General features: G+C 52.4%; 1 protein-coding gene across 1 annotated transcript in view; it reads left to right on the top strand.

The window, feature by feature from the left end:
* The first annotated feature begins 6,976 nt into the window (after positions 1-6,976).
* PAXIP1 (PAX interacting protein 1) overlaps positions 6,977-19,486 on the top strand; it is a 44,776-nt gene continuing 32,266 nt past the window's right edge. The window contains exons 1-4 of the mRNA XM_047763104.1: positions 6,977-7,158; positions 9,514-9,648; positions 13,925-13,968; positions 16,448-16,511. Of these exons, the coding sequence (XP_047619060.1) occupies positions 7,078-7,158; positions 9,514-9,648; positions 13,925-13,968; positions 16,448-16,511 (324 nt within the window). The 5' untranslated portion in view covers positions 6,977-7,077. The remainder of the gene's footprint in view (positions 7,159-9,513; positions 9,649-13,924; positions 13,969-16,447; positions 16,512-19,486) is intronic.

Genomic DNA, 19,486 nt, shown 5'->3' on the forward strand with positions numbered 1-19,486 from the left:
ATCAAAACTACCATGAGATATCACCTCACACCAGTCAGAATGGCCATCATTAATAAATCCACAAATAACAAGTGCTGGACGGGGTGTGGAGAAAAGGGAACCCTCCTACACTGTTGGTGGGAATGTCAACTGGTACAGCCACTATGGAGAACAGTTTGGAGATACCTTAGAAATCTATACATAGAACTTCCATATGACCCCGCAATCCCACTCTTGGGCATCTATCCGGACAAAACTCTATAAAAGAGACACGTGCACCCGCATGTTCATTGCAGCACTATTCACAATAGCCAGGACATGGAAACAACCCAAATGTCCATCGACAGAGGATTGGATTCGGAAGAAGTGGTATATCTACACAATGGAATACTACTCAGCCATAAAAAAGAATGACCTCATGCCATTTGCAGCAACATGGATGGAGCTAGAGAATCTCATACTGAGTGAAATGAGCCAGAAAGACAAAGACAAATACCATATGATATCACTTATAACTGGAATCTAATATCCAGCACAAAGGAACATCTCCTCAGAAAAGAAAATCATGGACTTGGAGAAGAGACTTGTGGCTGCCTGATGGGAGGGGGAGGGAGTGGGGGGGGATCGGGAGCTTGGGCTTATCAGACACAACTTAGAATAGATTTACAAGGAGATCCTGCTGAGTAGCATTGAGAACTTTGTCTAGATAGTCATGTTGCAACAGAAGAAAGGCTGGGGGAAAATGTAATTGTAATGTATACATGTAAGGATAACCTGACCCCCTTGCTGTACAGTGGGAAAAAAAAAAAAAAGACTGAATTAGCATAAAAGTCAAAAAAAAGATGGAGCCCAAATTCGGCTAGTAACTGTCATCATGAGTAAAAGTCACCTAAACTCTCTGGGTCTCCGCTTTCTCGTCCTCAGTATATTCTAGTAAAAAGCGAGATGGACTCAGTATCTTGGAGCTGGAACTGCATCTAAATAGGAGTCACAGGGGAGAAGCCGGGGTCGGGAGGACTGTTATGTTAAAACCCTTGTCAGTGCGTGATGGTGCAGAAACAGGTCCCGCCTCGGCTCTTCATTCATTAACTGGTAAACAATCGGAGATGAAACGAAGGATATGTTTTCAAAGAAGCCCAACTCTCCCCCCATCCCGAAAGTGTCATACCCGTCAACATTCTATTTGGATATAATTTCTAACCTCTGGGAAAAGCCTTGGGAGTCACAACAGAATTCAGGGAAGGCTGTTGTGCTGCTTAGTGCCCCTGGCAGTGGTCTTTCTAAGCTTCAAAATATCTGAGCAGGTGACATCCTGCTAGAAGCTTTGGGACTCTTTGTCCTTTTTACACTGTTTTCATTCTGTGTGCAGGTGATAAAGGCATGGAGCATTTTGGCCCAGGTTCTTTTGTGGGGTCCCCTCTGGGAAAGTGAGTTAATATGGATTCCCCAAAGCCAGCACCAAAAATCCCCCCCCCTTTTTTTTTCTTTTGTCATGCCAGTGGCATATGAAGGTCCTGGGTCAGGGATCGAACCTGAGTCACAGCAGTGACAATGCTGAGTCTCAACTGGTAGGCCACCTGGGAACTCACCCTACCCCAGAATCCTTTTGACACAGAAGGGGTCTTTGATAGACACTTGGTCTTACGTACAGAAAACAGCAGCCCTGGTTTGTAGGGAACCTCCCCCATTTCAGGGCTCTTACCTCAGTACCTGGCGCTTGTGCTCTCTGCCAGAAATCAAGCGTAGCCCTTCTGGGCGAGATGGTGCAGACCACTGATGGGGCACAATTCTTTCCTCCAGGTCTGAATGCTTAGTTCATCCATCTCAATTACGAGAAACAAATGTGCCCTAATTCCTTGGCATGTTAATGCTGCTGGTGCTTGACTTCAAGTGATCAATACAATTCATAATGACTGTTTTATTTTTATAAACTTCAAAGGCCGTAAATGAAGCAATAGTTAATGCCATAGCTAGCCTGCCACAAAGTACTTAACCTTTAAATAGCTAGGAAACTGGAGTTCCCGTCGTGGCTCAGTGGTTAACTAGGAACCATGAGGTTGTGGGTTCAATCCCTGGCCTTGCTCAGTGGGCTAAGGATCCGGCATTGCCGTGAGCTGTGGTGTAGGTTGCAGATGCAGCTTGGACCCCTTGTTGCTGTGGCTCTGGCGTAGGCTGGTGGCTGCAGCTCCGATTTGACCCCTAGCCTGGGAACCTCCATATGCTGCGGGAGCGGCCCAAGAAATGGCAAAAAGACAAAAAAAAAAAAAGCTAGGAAGCTATTTTCTTTTCTCTTGTTACCACAGCTGCAGGATGATTCTGCACCTCAAGTTCAACAACCTGCTGTGGTGAAACTCCAGGATCTTCATATACTTGGCATTTATTTTGTATTCCCCATTTTTCCCTTGTATCAAACAGCTATTTACCTAACATCTAAAATGGGCAACTTTTATTCAGCAGTACCAGCATTCTAACCTCGTGTCCCTTTATCTGTGGCTTCCTCCCCTCCAAACATCTCTGCTCCCTTCTGAGAAGTGTGCACCACTGTCTTGGCGCACAGGCCCTCTTTTCTGAATCTCTGCTGCACTTACTATTCATTCCAGTAGTGCTGGGCTTGCAAACGCAAGTATTTGTTAGTTTTTTGAGGGCAAACATAGTGTCTTATTTGAAAGAAAACATTTCTCAGTGTCCCTTAGGTGAATTTCCTGTCATTCGCATAACAGCGCACCCTCCCGTTTAGGGTCACCCGAGAGAGCTGATGTGTAAGTGCTGACAGCGAAGGTGTCGCAGGAGGTGCAGATGGGGGGCGGCCCTAAGTCCAGAGGGAGGAGAGGCAGGAGAGAGACCGGAACCCAGAAGGAGAGGCTTGTACGGGAAGGTGACTTTGCAGCTCAGACAAGCCGGCCGGCGGGGAGCTGGGGGCAAAACGCGCTCATCCCGCTCCCCGCACCCTCCTCTCCCCTCTCAGCTCTCTGCTTGGGTCCCTCCCTCCTCAGAAGAGTCGGCGAGGAGCCAGAGCACAGGGCAGCCAGTGAGGTCAGCTTCCTGGACCGAGAACAAGGTAGAGGATGGCCTGTGGACGTGGGAGTGGAGACGAAAGACGAGCGGAGGGCACGCAGCCCATCCGTGGCGGCCCTTCCGCAAACACCTGATGCTTTTCCAGGAGAACACCGCTCTCCTTGCCGGACAGCCGCCGCCGCCCAATTCCACTCATTTCTTCCATCGAGTAGCTATGTGCAAGCATTTTTGTTGTTGTTGTTTTACATTTTTTGTTTTACACTATATTGCATTCTGTAACCTTAATTTGTAGAATTGTTTTGAAACTAGAACTGGCAGAGATTGGCAAAATGCCATCAATCCCATTTCCTTTTCCTGGAGGCTCAGGAAGACTACATTTCCCAGCTTCCCCTGCGGTTTAGGTTGGAGTCGCGAGACCAGCTCCTGGCCAATGGAAGTGGGTGGACGCGGAGGTCTGTGGCTCTTGGTTGGTGGGCCTGGCCTTCGAAGATCCTGCGTGTTCTGCTGCTGGCTTCTTTTTCTCGTCGGTAGAGCTGGAAGCAGAGGGCTCTCAGACAGCAAGGCCACACGGTGACAGAAGCTGAGCACTGGAGGATGCTGTCTGAGCAAGCCACCAAGCTGTGTGCAAGAAACTCCCCACGTTTTTAATCCACCGGAATGCTGTGCTTGGTCCATTTCTTAAGCCCGGTTTCCCCACAGCAAGACTGTGAATACTTTGCCCAGGGTCGTTTTCGTGAGGGTTGTCCTGTCACAGGGGAGCTTCCTGGCCTCTGCCGCGAGAACAGTTGTACCCCCGCCCCTCTAGTCATGACTCGCAAAAACGTTTCCAACATTGGCGAATGCCTCCTGGGCGGCAAAACTGCCCATAGCGGAGAGCCGCTGATTTAAGGTCCCCTGACTAACAGGCTGTGCGCGGGCACCGAGCTCAGAGAATGGAGAGAAGTGCGGGACGTGCTCCTAACCGGGCACGGAGGAAGACACTGAACGTGCTCTGTGATTGCCAGGTGGGAAACCAAGGTGCAACAACACAGGCCTGACTAAAGAAAGGCCCATGAAAAAACGGAGTGTTGTGTATCTGCTAAATGGTTTACATCTAGTGTCTGCTGACGTGGAAGGACGTTCTTATTTTTGCTTTTTAGGTGAAACAAAAGTGCATGGTAGAACTTCTTTTAAGGAAAAAGTATATGTGTATGGGACAGTGTCTGGAATAGGTTTCTAGGTCTCTACACTAGGTAGACAACTTTGGCAAAACCGTGTTGGGTGGGTCCTTGAATAATCTCTCCCACTAAGAAACATGCTTTTGGGCTTCCAGGTTCTCCTGTGCTAAAACCCCAACTTGCTTATGCCTCCAACACAAGTTCTCTCTTTCATGAAGAGGTCAAATGTTTTAGTCTGTAAATGCCAACTGAGGGTCTAATAAACATTGATAATATCTAACTTGAAGGGGTATGTGATTAGCTGAACTGAACACACTATGACAACAAGATTGAGAAGCTGTATGCAGTACAAAAAGATGCATTTTTTAAAAAGCCATTTGGAAATACTTATCTAAATAACTGCCTCAAGTTCCCACTAGTAAGTACAATTTGAGTTAAATATTCCCAACTTTTCCATTCTTCTAATTTCATACTTTTTTTCTAGCCTCGTTACCTAATTTTGCAAGATAGAAGATGAGAAATGTATTACTTTATGAAGTTAGTATGAGACAATGTTTATTTTCTGAAGGTTGATTAACAGAAAAATGATCATGCTTTGAACTTGGAAGAAGCTTAAAAATATCAATGCTCAGTGTCTTATGTGGGGTCATACATGGATCAACGTTAAAAGAAATACAAAGTTTCTATTAAATGAACTGATAACATCAGAACAGACACCACCCATATGAAATTAGATTCCATCTAAAGATGCTTCTTTGTCATTACTGGTAAAATAGCCGTGTTTGATACTCTGTGGGCCAGGGCCCAGATGTTTGATACTCTGTGGGCCACGACCCAGGGCCCAGATGTTGTGTGAGGCCGTACATGTTACCATACTGACCTCACGCAGTTTACACTTCTGTTTTACAGTCTCTTCGGGTTGAGATTTTAAATAGATTTCTTAGTTCCATAATCTGCCTTCTTGGTAAACTTGCCCTGATGAACGTTACACCTTGTTTTTTAACTTATAAAATAAAATACCCAGTTGAGGTATGCTGTAAGTTTTCTAAGATAAAAGTACATGCTTAGTTCTTTTTTTAACCAAGGAAGGAAAAAGCTAAATAAGTTCTCCCACCACAGGTCAATACAAGGGCATGCTTCTTCTGGTTTGGTATTTAGAACACACGGAAGTTCCTACGGCTAGGGGTCAGAGCTACAGCCGCTAGCCTCTGCCACAGCCACGTGGGATCTGAGCCGCCCATGTGCGACCTACACCACAGATCGCGCAACGCCAGATCCCCAACACACTCAGCAAGGCCAGGGATGACTGCATCCTCATGGATACTAGTCGGGTTCGTTTCCACTGCGCCACAACCAGAACTCCCCCGTTTTTTTTCTTTTCTTAACATGGAAGGTAAAATGTTACAGTGGTCAATACCAAATATATGCTTGGCGTATTCAAAGGAAGGACAGCACATTCTTACTCATTCAGGCAAGTTCTCATGTTTTGTTTGTTAAAAAAGATGTTGGCTTTTAGAATAACACCGTTTCAGACTGTTCAAAACGCAAATGAAAAAGACGAAACCAGAAAACAATACAATGATAAAACCTAAGAATATTTAAAAGGCTTATCGTATCCTTACTTGCTACTCATACAAAATCATTTATAACACACAAGTGTACAATCAAAACCCTATTCACCGTTTTTAAAAAGTCAGTGTTCATTGTACCGACCAATGAGCCGACCACGTCAACTTTCACGTTCAGAACGTCTCCCTTATCGCAGACTTAAAGTGGTACAACAAAGGCCTATGAGATGAGTTAGGGTTGTATTAAGGTGGCACAGTACCTTGGATAGGTTTCTCTCCTAACCAATTACACTACCGTTTACTTAAAAGGGCTTTACCGCTTGGCAGGTAGCGGCAGCAGTGGGTAATGGTTTGAGACACTTGGGGGAGGAAACTGTGGGGCTGATTCACGTGCATTTTCACGCTCAGGCGCCTCAGGATGAGCCTCTGGGCCTCGGTGGATCCCGGGGAGCCTGGCGTCCCGCAGCAGCGGCGCCGCCCCATCCCGTGCCCGCGCAGGTGCGCCCGGAGCGCTGCTGGGAGAGCAGGTGCGCCCGGAGCGCCGGTCTCAGGGCGCCACCGGATGACGTCAGAGCGCGCGCAGACGTCATGACCGTCTGTTGTCAGCAGAGCCGGAGGGAGAGGCGCGGGGCTCGTTTTTTTGACGGCCCGGGTCCCGGGAGGTGCAGGTCCGGGCGACGGCGAGAAGCCACTGGCTGCGCGCGCGCCCGGGGAGCTGGTTACGCGGCCTAGCGCCCTCATCCTCCAGCCAAGACTCAGGACCCTTTCCTGGGCCTTAGGCGTTACCTCGGGTCCTGCCAGGCAGCAGCCGGCGACGCTCCGTTCCTGTGCGCCCCAGACCCCGAAGCCGGGACCCGTTCCCTCCGCGGTCGCCGTCGCCGGCCCGCCCCCTCCGCCGTGCGCATGCGCCGCCCTTGCGGCCGCGCGTGTCGACGGGAGGGGCCTCCCGTACCCTTCTTTCCCGGGACCGGCCCACTCCAGCCTTGACGGGGGGGCGCGTTTCCCCGAGAGCACGGGGCTTCCTGCTGTGGGGACGGCGGCTGCCACGGCCCCCTGGCTCTGGAGTGGGCTGTTCGGTACCCGTGTCCCCGGTGCCGCGGGCCGCAAGACGGACACCGGGAGGGGCGGGCTGAGCGCCTAACTTGGGCGCTCCCCCTCGGCGTCGGGCGGGATGGTGCGGCCCGCAGGGCGCGCGCGGCTCCCGCGCTCGGGCGGCCCGGCGCGGGCGGGGGCGCAGAGGGCGGGGGAGCGGGCCCGACTTGCGGGACCGGGCCGGGGCCGCGCCGTTGGGGAGCGGGCCCCGCGGGGCTGGCCGGGCGGGGCAGGAGCCGCCGCGGAGCCTTCGGGCCGCCGCGACCATGTCGGACCAGGCGCCCAAAGTTCCCGAGGAGATGTTCCGGGAGGTCAAGTACTACGCGGTGGGCGACATCGACCCGCAGGTACCACACCGCCCCCGCACCGTCCTCCGCGTCCCCGGCTCTGCTCCCGCCCCGGGCGCGCGCCTGCACGTTGAACGTCCGGGACCCACTGCCCCAAGCCCGCCGGCCTGGCTGCGCGGAGGCCGGGCCGCCTGGCGCCCAGCAGGCCGGCGGTGGGGGCCGGAGGGAAGGGGGTCTGCGGGACCCGCGGGCGGGGAAAGGAGAGGTCCTGGGAGTGGAAACTTGAAGAGGAGGGTGTGCCCAGATTGGGGGGGAAGGGCACGTGGGTGGGGGTCTGCGCTAAGAGTCGGTTGTCACGGTCCCCGCGTGGTGGGGGACCGGGGTGCTGTCGCGGAGCTGCCCTGTCCGCTTCCCACTCTGCCCCTTTGTGGGGAGGAATCCAGACAGGGACACCCTACCTGCTGCCAGCTCCAGCTGCCTGGGCCCCGCCAACAGTGGGTCCCGCGAGGACGCGTTGGCTACGGGAACTTTGGCAGGAGGTGCTGAGTAGGGGCCTGGGTTCCTGGCTGCGGAGGGGCAGTTAGCTGCCCCTGGTGTGGCAGCCACCTGAGGTCGCACGTCTGCAACTAGTGTGTGGCCTTGAAGTTTACTACCAGCGACTTCGTGTTTCTTGGTTTTCCTAAATATACGGTAAGTGTGGGTAACGCGCTGTTAACACGGTCACACGAAGCATTTTCTTGTGTGACCTCAGGCCAAAGCATATTGTCACCTTTCCTAAGTTTTTTGTAAGTCATACATCTGTTGGAACGTCAGCATGTTAATTTTCCATGGTGGGAACCTACCTTTATTGAATGTTCAGGTGAATCTCAGGCTACTCGCTTTCCTAAAGCTCATGTGTAGGAAAAGACGGCTGTACTGTCTTGATGTCTCCTCAGGAGTGGAGACAGATACTTAACAGACTTGGGTGGCATGGAAAGAATTGTGGAAGGCCGATTGGTTTGGGCCTTCTGGAGGCGTCTGTGGTGGTATTTTAGGAACCAGATCCCCTTGGATGACTGCCAAGGTGCACCCTTTCTTCTGCGGTAAGCGTCAAGAGGCTTGGGATTTAACAGTGAACAGGTGCTGAGCTCAGAGTGACGGCTTCTTCCTTCTGAGTACGGATTTCCCTTTCTTCAGTCTCCACTCTTCTCCTCCCCGCTTCCTACCTCATTTTAGGACTTTGGCTGTTAAGAGGGACCTGAACCAAATGTTACTTAAAACCTGGACCAAGCTGAACAGGAGTCATGTTCACTCACTCAACTGTTAATCAAGTCTAAGGGCTTTTAAAGTGTCCTTGGCAAACCACTTTGATCCAAAACAAGGTATTTTCTAAAAAAAAAAAAAAAAAAGTTTACAGCCAGGGTATTTGATTCTCTGAATCCTCGAAACGTGGATGCAGAGCATTCACGTGTGTTGGTTTCACTCCCCACCCTGTGCTCGGCGCTTGAGGGCTCATTTGCTCTCTGGGCCTTGGCCCCGTCTCAGGTGGGGCCCAGGTCTCATCCTCAGACGTGCTGGGTGTCTTTCGAGGCCTCACAGTGGCACCAAAGAGAGACGTGCCCTAAGCAAACACACAGTCCTCATCCCCGCAGTGTTTCTCCGACACTTAGGCCCCTTGGAGGCACCTAGTCTTGCTGGTGCTCTCACATCGGCTTCCTGCCCCTAATGACCTGCTTTTCGCTTAGTTACCTGCCTCTTTCACCTGAATGTTCACAGCTGTTTCTTAGCAGGCGTCCCGGCTCCAGTCCTGCAGCCAACCCCATGTGCTCTTCTTACACTGTCAGGGATCTTCCTGTAAGATCTGATCAGGCCGCTTCCCTGCTTCACACCTTTCCGTGCCTCCAGAAGACAGCTCTGTATTTCGGGGTAAAACCCAGCGGGTTTTGCGTAACGCCTGTGACACTGCCATCGAGGGGCTCATCGTCTTCACCTGCCCGGTGTGTTGAATGCTCCTCATGCCACACCGCGTGCGTATTTTTGCCTGGTGATGCCTCTGAATTCACAAGGACACCACGCCTGTAGCTCCTCTGCAGAAACTTTGCCACTTACCGGAAACCACGCATCCCCAAGCCTTGAGGGTAGACCTGGGTGGGTTGTGTCCTAGCCAGGTCTCAGCTGCGTTCACCTCGTCCGTCCTCGGGGACTGGCTGGTACGTGGTTCGCCGTCGCCTCCACACGGACCAGTCCGCGCATCAAGATTTGCTGCTTTTTATTGTCCCCACGTGTTTCATTGCATGTGACTCAGTGAAAGAGTCTTAATCCCACGTGGACACCGTGGTGTATGTTTATTAGAAATCTTTGTTGTTCATGGTGATTTGTATAAATTGAGAATGAAATGGGGTGTTTTCCGTTTTAATTCATGTGGTTTTTTCCAAGGTCATTCAGCTTTTGAAAGCCGGGAAAGCCAAGGAAGTGTCCTACAACGCGCTAGCCTCACACATCATCTCGGAAGACGGGGACAATCCCGAAGTGGGGGAAGCGCGGGAAGTCTTCGATCTCCCTGTCGTAAAGGTTGGTAGCGAATTTAACTCTACTGTTTATCACACAGCGTGACGTTTCAGCGCAGCTCTTGCCAGAGCGTTTGCTCAGGTGCCGCCTGGGTGGGAGGCCACCGGGTGAAGGCAGCTCTTCTGACGTCTCAGGGCCCGTCTCAGCCTCAGGCCCTTTACGACCAGTCACACCACAGCCAGGTTCCTGCACCTCACAGCTGACCCCGTTTTGTCGCTGTCCGAACCTCTCGAAGCGGGGGAGACGTCTCGTGGGGCGTGGACGCGTTGGCCTGAACCAAAGGACGTAGGTGGATTTTCCTAAGAACATGTGTCTATTCTGCAGGCAGGCCGAGGCCTGTCGCAGGAGCGCTGGGAGCCGGCCCCCCGCCTGCACTGGCAGGTGGTCCTGATTCCCGGTGGAGGAGTTGAGGGGCCCCTGCCTTGTGTGGGCCGGGTCCCTGCTTTCCAAAAAGGGCCACAGGGACCGCTCATCCCGCTGAGCCCCGCTGGCTCCCTGCACCGCTGTCCAGCCTGACCTGTGGGGAGTTTGTGCCTGAAAGTGGGGCCGCAGCTATTGGGCGAGTCGTTGGGATTTTGCTGATCTGCCCTGTGTGCTGCTTTGCTGCGGCTGGTAGTTGAACTGAGGGCGCTTAAATGTGGGGCTTTTGAAGGTAACTGTGTTATTTTGGTTCTTGAGGGCTTTTCCTCGTCCTCCACCACATCACGTGTTTGTTTTAAGTGGTGCCCGGTTTCCCCCTTCTTCGTGCTATCGCGTGTGTTGCCTTAAAAACAATTCAGTGAGAAAGTTATTGCAGCTTCGTAACGAGAGGTAGGAGTCAGGGAAGAGCGCCGTGAAGTCGGGCTGGGCAGTGGAGATGCCAGCGTGCTGCTGGCAAGTCCTGACCCTCCCCGGGACCCGGGGCCCAAACGGACTCGTGCAGGCTTAGGAACCTGACTTTTTGAAGATAAACCTGAAAACGGATCTGCCTCACAGGAGACTCGTGTAAACCAAACCCTCCCGAGACTGCTGGGCCTTCCACATGACTGCCGTTTGCCGCGACGAGCGCAGCGGGCACGTGGGGCACATGGCTGTCCGCAGGTTCCTGCCTGTTCCACCTGCCGTGGCTTGGGCCCGTCTGGTCTGTGGTTCGCGTCTCCTCTTTGGCAGCCGTGGGGCCTGGGGTGCCTCCTTTCCCTTCCTGCCGACTCTTCCTCTCAGACAGAGGCCTGGAGCTGCTTATCAGCCGGGCTTCGCATGTGTTGTGTGCCTTTCCCAGCAAACCTGAGAAGCGCAGCCAGGCCCTTGCTCCAAACTGCTTACAGCAGCGCCCTGAAATCTGGCGGAGCCCTCAAGCCCCTCTTCATAGCGAATCTTTTGCAATACCCCCTTTATCACCCCGAGACGAGATTCTTGTGTAAGATGACGTCACGTAATGTACGTATATGTTTATACTTAGATATAAGTCGTCCAAACTGAAACACTGAAGAAAAAAAACAGGGCAGCAAACACCAGCAAGGCTCCCTTGCGTGTGTCCCCAGCCCTGAGGCCGGAGCCGTCGAGCACCGCCGGGGGGAGCGTCACCGGGACGGCTGTTCTGTCTGCGGGCTCCGGTGTGAGGGACCCTGCGGGACGGCGGCTGGTCCCTGCCAGGTCGCCGAGCCCCTTCATTTTACACAGCAGGGGCATTTTACACTGCGACGCGGCTGCTGCGTAGGAATCGCCGACACTTAGCTCCTCCTGCGGCCCCGTTTGGCCTGTCTCGGTTCCTCTGTCCCCGTCCTGCTTGCCTGCCTTCAGCTGCAGTGTTTTAAAACAACTCCCAGGCATGCTGTTCCTTCATCGCTTCCAGCCTGTGTTCACTTCGTGGCAGCCCCTGTCCTGTTCGGGGATGACAACGTTGCATGACAGGATGAGGGCATTTTCCAGAACTGATCCAGCAGCCTGTGCGCACTCCAGGATGGTGCTGCGCCGCAGCCGTTCCCGTGAGGGCCGCCCTTGGCAGCTGATCGAGGCAGAGGCCTGGTTCTCTTAAGCGCACTTTCCTTGGTCTTTCCCTTAACGTTGAATTTGACAGGTAACTTCTAAGCAAGGCATCCTTTTGCCTGGAGACACATCTGTTTTTCACATATTTGAAAAGATGCTTAAGACGTCTTTAGACACCAAGCCTTTTTAAAATTTTCTATGTATTTATTTGTTTTTACAGCCACACCTGCAGCATATGGAAGTTCCTGGGCCGGGGGCTGAATCTAAGCCCCAGGTGCGACCTGTGCCACAGATGTGGCAACACCAGCTCCTTTAACCCACTGCACCTGGCCAGGGATTGAACCCACGCCTCCATAGCAACCCAGCCATCCAACTGCAGTCGGATTCTCAACACACTGGGCCACAATGGGAACTCCCAGAAGTGATTTTTTTGATGGAAATATTTTCCTTGGTGGCCCTGGAGTGTCATTGGAAATGCTAATTTTGCTGACATGCAGTGGGTTTCTGTTTCTATGTGGTCGTTTGCCTTTGGGGTAAACAGCTCATTCTTCCTGGGCGTTTCTAGTTCTCCCTTTCTGCTTTAGTGTTTTCCGTCTTAACTCACATTATCTTAGGAGACTGAACCTGGGTGAGGCCTCGGGTGGTGCTGCTCTGGTGGGTTGTGATGGCTCCCAGGCTTACCTTCCCCCAGCCCCCCGGGGGCCACTTTGCGGGGGATGCTGCGTGGCGCCCTGAGGGTGCCTGTCGAGAGTGTCAGCCCCTTCTCAGGTCCTTCCTAGAGCTGCCTGCGGTCACTCCTCTTCCCCTGGGCACAGGAAGCGCCATGCCCTCACCATCCAGCTTGTAGGACAGCGCCTTGACCTAAGCTCCGAAAATCCTCCTGGACGCCGGACAGCGGGGGGACCAGCAGTCAGGGTTTCAGGAGAGCCACCCGGTGCTCCGCCTGCAGCCAAGGCCCCGAGGGCCCTGGTGTTAGTGTTGTGAGTACGGCCCGGCCCACGGGGAGACGGGAAGGCGTCGTGGAGGTAGGAGGGGTCTGCACCCCGAGGGTCTGAGCTCTGACCGGGGCTTGTCCCCAGGACTCCGAGTGAGTGAGGGACCCCGGAGAAAGTGCGCGGGTGGGCCCTTGAGCTGGGGGCGCTTGATCCAGCAAGGGCGTCGGAACGTTGGGTCAGTAACACGGCGTCGTGCAGTAAGCAGCCCAGGTGGGCTTAGTCTTTACAACATGCCTGTTATTTCTGCAGCCTGGTCACACACGTTACGCTTCCGTAAACTTACTTTTAAGAAATTGGCGATGCTACCTGAAAAATGGTGAAGGGTTACTCAGTTGTCTAAGTTTCTTTCAAGGTTTACGTGATGCGTGAGACATGGATGTGCATGTATGTTTCAGTTGGCTAAGGTTTCTGGAAGTTAGTTGGCTGAATGTGGTGTTAAAATACCCTTCCATAGTAATTCTGTGAAGTAGAACTGTCAGGATGATGAGTGATGTAAATTTTAACAGTTACATAGAAGAGTTCCCACTGTTGGTTAGGAACCTGACAGCAGCGGCTTGGGTCGCTGTGGAGGCGTGGGTTCAATCCCAGGCCCAGGTGCTCCATACACCAAGGGTGCAGTCGTAAAATAAAAAATAAATTAAACAGAGAGATGAGATGATTTTTCAGTAATATAAATTACTTACAAAGGTAATAATTAATCTAAGGTTTTTAATCTGAGTTTTGCTGCTCATAAAAAGATTACCCGAAGTGGGCTAAGGAGCCAGCATTATTACTGCTGTAGAGCCTTGGTACAGGTTCGATCCCTGAGCTAGGAACTTCTGTGTGCAGGGTGTTTGGCCAAAAAGGGTGGAGGGGGGCATTACGAGACGGAAGTACTTTTTGTGATGCACAAACGTTGTATCTATTTGCCTTCACTGGAAAAAAACACACGCACAAAACAAAAACTTGGGGATTTAGCCTGACGGGGTTCAGGGTTCCAGCAGGAAGCTTGGATGGGGGTCAGGCGGGCCCCAGTCATGAGGCCTGGGTTTCTTGCCGCCCTAGAGGTGTGAGCAGTAATAGAGCCTAACATTTAAATTTCCGCACAGGGTAATTGTTGAAGATCTGGTGATATTTCATTCTACGATTGGGCTGTTCCCCTGGGCACCAGTGACTGGCTGTCAACTGGAATTTCTGCTGCCCCAACACTGCGACGTTAATGCTTTGTGAACAGTTTTAACAGCCAGCCTTTCATTTCCAGGGGCACCGCGAGTAACACACTGTCACTTTGAATGGGAATTGGTGCTGTCTTTTGATCTGTGTTAACTTTTCTTTTTCAGCCTTCCTGGGTGATCTTGTCCGTGCAGTGTGGAGCTCTCCTGCCGTATCCTTTTCGGGGAAGGGAGGACTGGGTGGGAGGCTGAGGTGGGTGCTCCCTTCCTGCAGGGATGCCTCAGTCGGGGCGCAGGGTGTCTAGGGCCCTCTGTCCTGCGTCCTGCGCGGTCCGTCCTCTCTGCCGTCCTGGGTGCTGACGCTTGTCATTCCTTGTGGGGGGGGGGGCCGGCTGTGTGGAAGGCACCCTGGGCTGGGCCCCGGGTGCAGGTTCTGGTGCTCCTGTGCCTTGGCTTCAGCGCCCCCGGCCCCCCGGGCCTCAGTTTTCTCATCTCTGGCGCAGACGGTGTTTGTGGTCTCGTAGGTGGACCGTTTCTGAGAGTCGAAGTCTGTGTGGACCAAGTGAGTTATTCAGGGAGTGGTTTGGGAAGAGACCATCGGGAAGGTCTGAGTTGTGTGTCGTGGATTGTTGTTCTTTTTGACGACGGTGGACGGAAGGTTTATTAATTCAGTGCACGTGCTGAGCCCTGCTCTGGGCTGGGTTCTGAAAACAGAGGGCCCAACCAGACCTCATTCCTGCCCCCCAGGAGCTTCCTCAAACATGCATTCATTCAGCAGCTCCCGAGTGTGACTTTAGAACAGCCCCCCCGCCCCCAACACACACAAGCAGGCGGCAGGAATGAGGACTCTGCGGGCTGCTGTTTTGTGTTGTAGGCCTCGTGGCCCCTGTTTCACCCTGAAAATGTCACACTTCCGTGGAGAGTCGTTCCAGGCACTGTCTGATTTTGGAAGTCGCCTCTGTTGAGAGCAGCTGACGTCATACGGTGTTGAGGTCCCGGCAGAGGTGATGCCATCGACCCTGCTTTGCGGCTGTGCCAGGCACTTCCTGCAAATGCGTTTGTATTGAATCGGTGCAGATAGAAGGAATCTGACTGAATTAAATATTTATAGGGGACCGCAAGTAAACAGAGAACATAGCCCTTTATAAGCACTTCTTGGAGGATGTGCGGAACTTTTAGCAACTCCATTTCCGAAATTCCAGGATTCCTCCTCCACAGTCTAAAGGTAAAGGAAATTGGCTCCTAGTTTGTCTTTGGCTTTGGTTTTTTTAGGTGTTTGAGTTTTGTTTGTTTTCCTTGTAAACACAGGGGAGAAAGGCTGGGAGAGGGAGGGGTGTCTTTGAGAAGAGGCTGGTTCTGTCCTGGATTGTGTCCTCAAATTTCCTAAGACATTGTCGTCTTGTTTGAGCTCAAAAACGGTTAAAGGCACAGAAAGGGGACTCCCAGGACGTGGTTAGGCGGCACACTCTTCACTTCCCCCAGTTCTTTGCGAGCAGAAGGACGCAGAGCTGAGCTAGGAGGTTGGAGACAGGCCCTGGGTGATGGGCTGAAGCGAGGTGCTGGGTGCAGGCAGCGGGCTCAGGTCTGTGTAAGATTTCTCAGTCAGCCTGTGCAGACTTCCCAGGTTGCAGGAGGGTTTGTAGTCTGATCTTTTTTCTCCGTAGGTGTACCTTTCTCCTGCAGGGAAAGAGAAGTAGTATTTTATCCCATTTGAATTCTAGACAGTCCAGATCCTTAAAAGGCATGTTTGCTTTGAGTGGGTGACAAAGGGCAGGCCTGGAGGTCGTGGCTGTTTACGTGGAGCCTGGTGTCCCGTGCCTGGCAGCCTGAGCTCTGAGGAAACAGCAGGCGGGGGTTCTCGTCGTGGCGCGGCGGAAGGGAATACGACTAAGAACCATGATGTGGGTTCGATCCCTGGTCTCGCTCAGTGGGTTAAGGATCTGGCATTGACTTGAGCTGTGGTGTACGTTACAGACGCGGCTTGGGTCCCGCGTTGCTGTGGCTGTGGTATAGGCCGGTGGCTACAGCCCCGATTCGACCCCTAGCCTGGGAACCTCCATATGCCGCGGCTGTGGCCCCAAAGGACAAAAGACAAAAAAGAAAAAAAACGCAGGTGGCAGGTTTTCCAAGTCAGGGCTCCAGACTGGGTAGCATCTTGGGAAGCACATGTTCTGACGCTTGTTCTAACGGGGAAACGAGCCCAGATTCAGAGAGAGGTGATGGCGCAGCTAGAACTCAGGTTCTTTTGTGAAAGTTCTCCTGTGTGATAGAACAGTCGTGCCAGTGTCCCTGTGCAAATAAATCTAAGACTTTGCGTTTGTTTTTAAAGTAATTGCTCTGCCGGGGTGTGTGTGTGTGTGTGTGTGTGTACACTTTTCTACATGTGTACGTGGTTCGCTCGCATCTGGGCTCAGATGTTTGCCCCGTGAGTGTGCTGTGCCCATTTTGTGGATGCTGTAAGTGGAGAGATTCATTTGGAAGACGGACTTTACAGAAACCCTCCCAGCTCCCTGCGCTGTCGGCTGGTCTCTTGGCCAGGCTGCCCCGCACTCTTCTCTGGTCACCGGTCTGCCTCTTTCTGCCCTGAGAGGATGGACTGGGAAGGAGAGGGCGGGCCGTGTCCAGCTGAGCACGTAGAGGAGTGGGTTGCCCTCATCTCATTTCATTGGAATCTTAATAACCGTGAAACAGAGTTAATGGTTTTTCCCCGGAGTCGTGTCAGATATTTTTTGGAATCACTGCCTGCCTCTCTCAGGTAAGCTGCATTTACTCTTGTTATTTACACATAACACGTGGTGGGATTTATTTACAACCTGTTTGTTAGAGGTGCTCGTTACTCAACTGCATATTGAGTGTGACCTTGTAACACCCTTAGAATTATGGAAAGATTCATGCTTCGTCCTAAGATCTAAAGCTTTAATGGGTGAAAATGGTCTTTCTAGTCTAAAGAATGACAAGGATTTAAAACCTGAATATGAAAAAAAACCCCAAGAAGAATGAAATTAAAAGATGATGGAGAATTCATTCAGAAATAAAGGCAGAGAACTTTTCAATAAATAAGGAACTTAGGCAGATCAGTAAGAAAAAAAATAAGACCAGTAGATAAGGCAGGAAAATGAATTTATAACTTTTTGATGAAGAGGGATTACGAGTACCACAGGACCTTTGATACACTTTATAAAATAGGCATGGACATTTTAATAGCACTGAGATAAGAATTTCTGCTTATTAAATTTGTAACAGTGCATTCAGTGCTGCTGGAGCTGCAGACGCGTCTCCATCCTGCAGACACAGAAAAGCTGAGCCCCGTCCGAGCCATAGAGGACTCTGGTTTTCCCCTGCGGGGCTCCTGTGGTTAGAAAGTTATCCCGAGTCGGTAGAGATAAGGGCAGATGGATGTTTCAAGGTGTTGAGCACAGCATTATTTATAAGGTAAAACTGGAGACAGGGCATCCGCGACGGGAACTGGTTAAGAAACCGCTTCTGTACGTGTACGTGGGGGCCGCGCTCTGTCGCCAGTTGTGAAGGTTGAGGAACACGCGTGAAGAGCTGGGAGCTATTCGCCGAGGGGAGGGGGGGCGCTAGAACATAGTTCTGTACGGTGTGGCATCAGCCAAATGAAAAAATAGAAGACACATCTGAAAGAGGGACCGAAGCGCTAACGGTGCTGAGCTCTGGGTGGAGGAAAGTGACCGTTCAGTGTGTGTTCGTGTGTCTTCTGTCCCCCACCCCCAGGTAACAGAACCTAACCTCAGGCAGTTACTCGAAACACACCAGGCTGGGGGTGTTTATACTCGTCCTTTGGGGTCCGTAGAATGGTTGCTTTGAAATGTGTGGCCTCGGGACAGGGCCGGTGCATTGGGGCGCCCTCGTTGTCTTTGACCCCGCGGGCCTCCTCCCTCTGCAGCGTTGGGTCCCTCGGGGCGATGGTTTTGCCAAAGCCTCGGAAGCCTCGGACAACGGGGCGTCGCGGCAGACAGTGGGTGATTTTGATCTTGCCTTTTTCTTAGGCCTTTGTGACAGGATTGTGGAGCCGGGCCGTGCTTAGTTTCATGCTGAGAGCCTGCTGGCCAGACTCAGCCTCACACGCGAGGGCACCGCCGAAATCCCTCCTCTTACTGCGTTGTTGGGTCTCTTGTAAATTCTGCAAGTTTTTTTAAATCATAAAATCCTCTCTTGTTTTTGCTATACTGATTTAATAGAGATTCTTGAAATACTGCTTTTTTATTTCCCTGCTAAGAGTGAGAGTTTTGCGGGCCCTGTGTCTTTCATTGTGTTTCATATCTTTGTTATAAATTTGTGTGTACCTGGTGATGATCTTTGAAGTTGGTTAAAACGAAAACATTTTAATGATGTGTTGTGGTTACATGTAGTTTTTACTGTTTTCTTTATACTTGTCTATGTTCCACATTTATAATAAACATCAAAGAAGTTTTTAAAATGGAAACATTTTATTATTACTACTCCTTATGCACAAACGCAGAGTACTTGCGCTAGAATGTAAATTTTGCATTTAATTATCTTTCTCTTGATTGGATGTCTGCGTTCAGCGGTTCCGAGCCCACTCTCCAGGGAGGGAGGAACAGGCCAGGGGCAGGACGTCCTGTGGGGGGGTATTCAGGGATCAGGGCCAGAGCGGTAAGGTATGTGGCCAACCTGACTTGGGGATCAGAAGAAACTCAGGAGTATGTGGATATAGCAGCCAATGCGAGGGCTTTAAAGCAGGAAATTAGACACCGTTAGGTGTGCGAGGCTGGCGCTGGAGAGCTCTTTCATCTTGGAGCCTGGAGCCCTGTGAAGGGCTGTCACCCAGTGCGCTGCACAGAGGAGGGTCTGCTGTGCCTAGGGCACCTGCATGCTCTGTCCTTTGGGGCACAGGCGTTAACGTGCGAGTCTGGAGAAGGCGCCCGCGGTGTGGATGGCAGGGTCAGGAGAGCCTTGAAGGGTCTGAGTGGGCCTGAAGCCGTGGGCAGAGCCGGAGTGCCGAGGGGAGGGAAGAGGGCGTTTCAGATGGAGCCAGGGGACAGGGGAGTTGGCACCCAGGCTGGATGCGCAGAGAACCAGCAGTAGGCAGAAAATTGAGACGACTGGGCACTTGGGTCCAGGAGCCAGCAGGATCCCGCGTTACGGTTTTCCTTATGAATTTAACCTTGGATTGCTGGTGTTTACCGTAGAACATTCGGGAAACAGAAACAGGCTGCAACCCTCTGCAGTCCTGTGGTAGCACTGGCCTGGGGGCTGGAAGCTCGGCAGAGAGGGCAGGGCTTGGACAGCAGGGGAAGGCACGACCTTCAGGCCCGAGGTGGAGAGTCGGTTCAGGCTGGCTCCGAGGGAGGGAGGCCCCCGTGGGCCTGAGGCGCAGGCAGAGGTGGGAGGTCCTGGTGACCCGAGGGTGCTGCGGTGCAGGGAGAGGCCGCGCTCACTGTGGACCCCTGCGGGCTGGACCCTGTGGCGGGCGCTCCGCAGGGAGGGCCCTGATCAGGTGACGTTGCGATTCTGTTGGGAAGCCTGGCCGGACCTGGGAGTAGAGGGGAACCTGATCTTCGAGGGATGATAACGCAGTTGCAGGGAGCCTGCTTGGGTCTGGGGTGGTGGGGCCGGCCGGCTGAGGGTGACCAGTCTCTGCGGGGAGGGAGAGGAGCCCAGTTAGGGGATTGGAGACAGAGGTGGCGGTGGAGGGAGGAGTGGGGTGTGCTTTTTAGAACCAAGGATGAGGTCCGACTTGCCCGG

This window comes from Phacochoerus africanus, chromosome 16, assembly GCF_016906955.1.
Source record: "Phacochoerus africanus isolate WHEZ1 chromosome 16, ROS_Pafr_v1, whole genome shotgun sequence".
Lineage (NCBI taxonomy): Eukaryota > Metazoa > Chordata > Mammalia > Artiodactyla > Suidae > Phacochoerus > Phacochoerus africanus.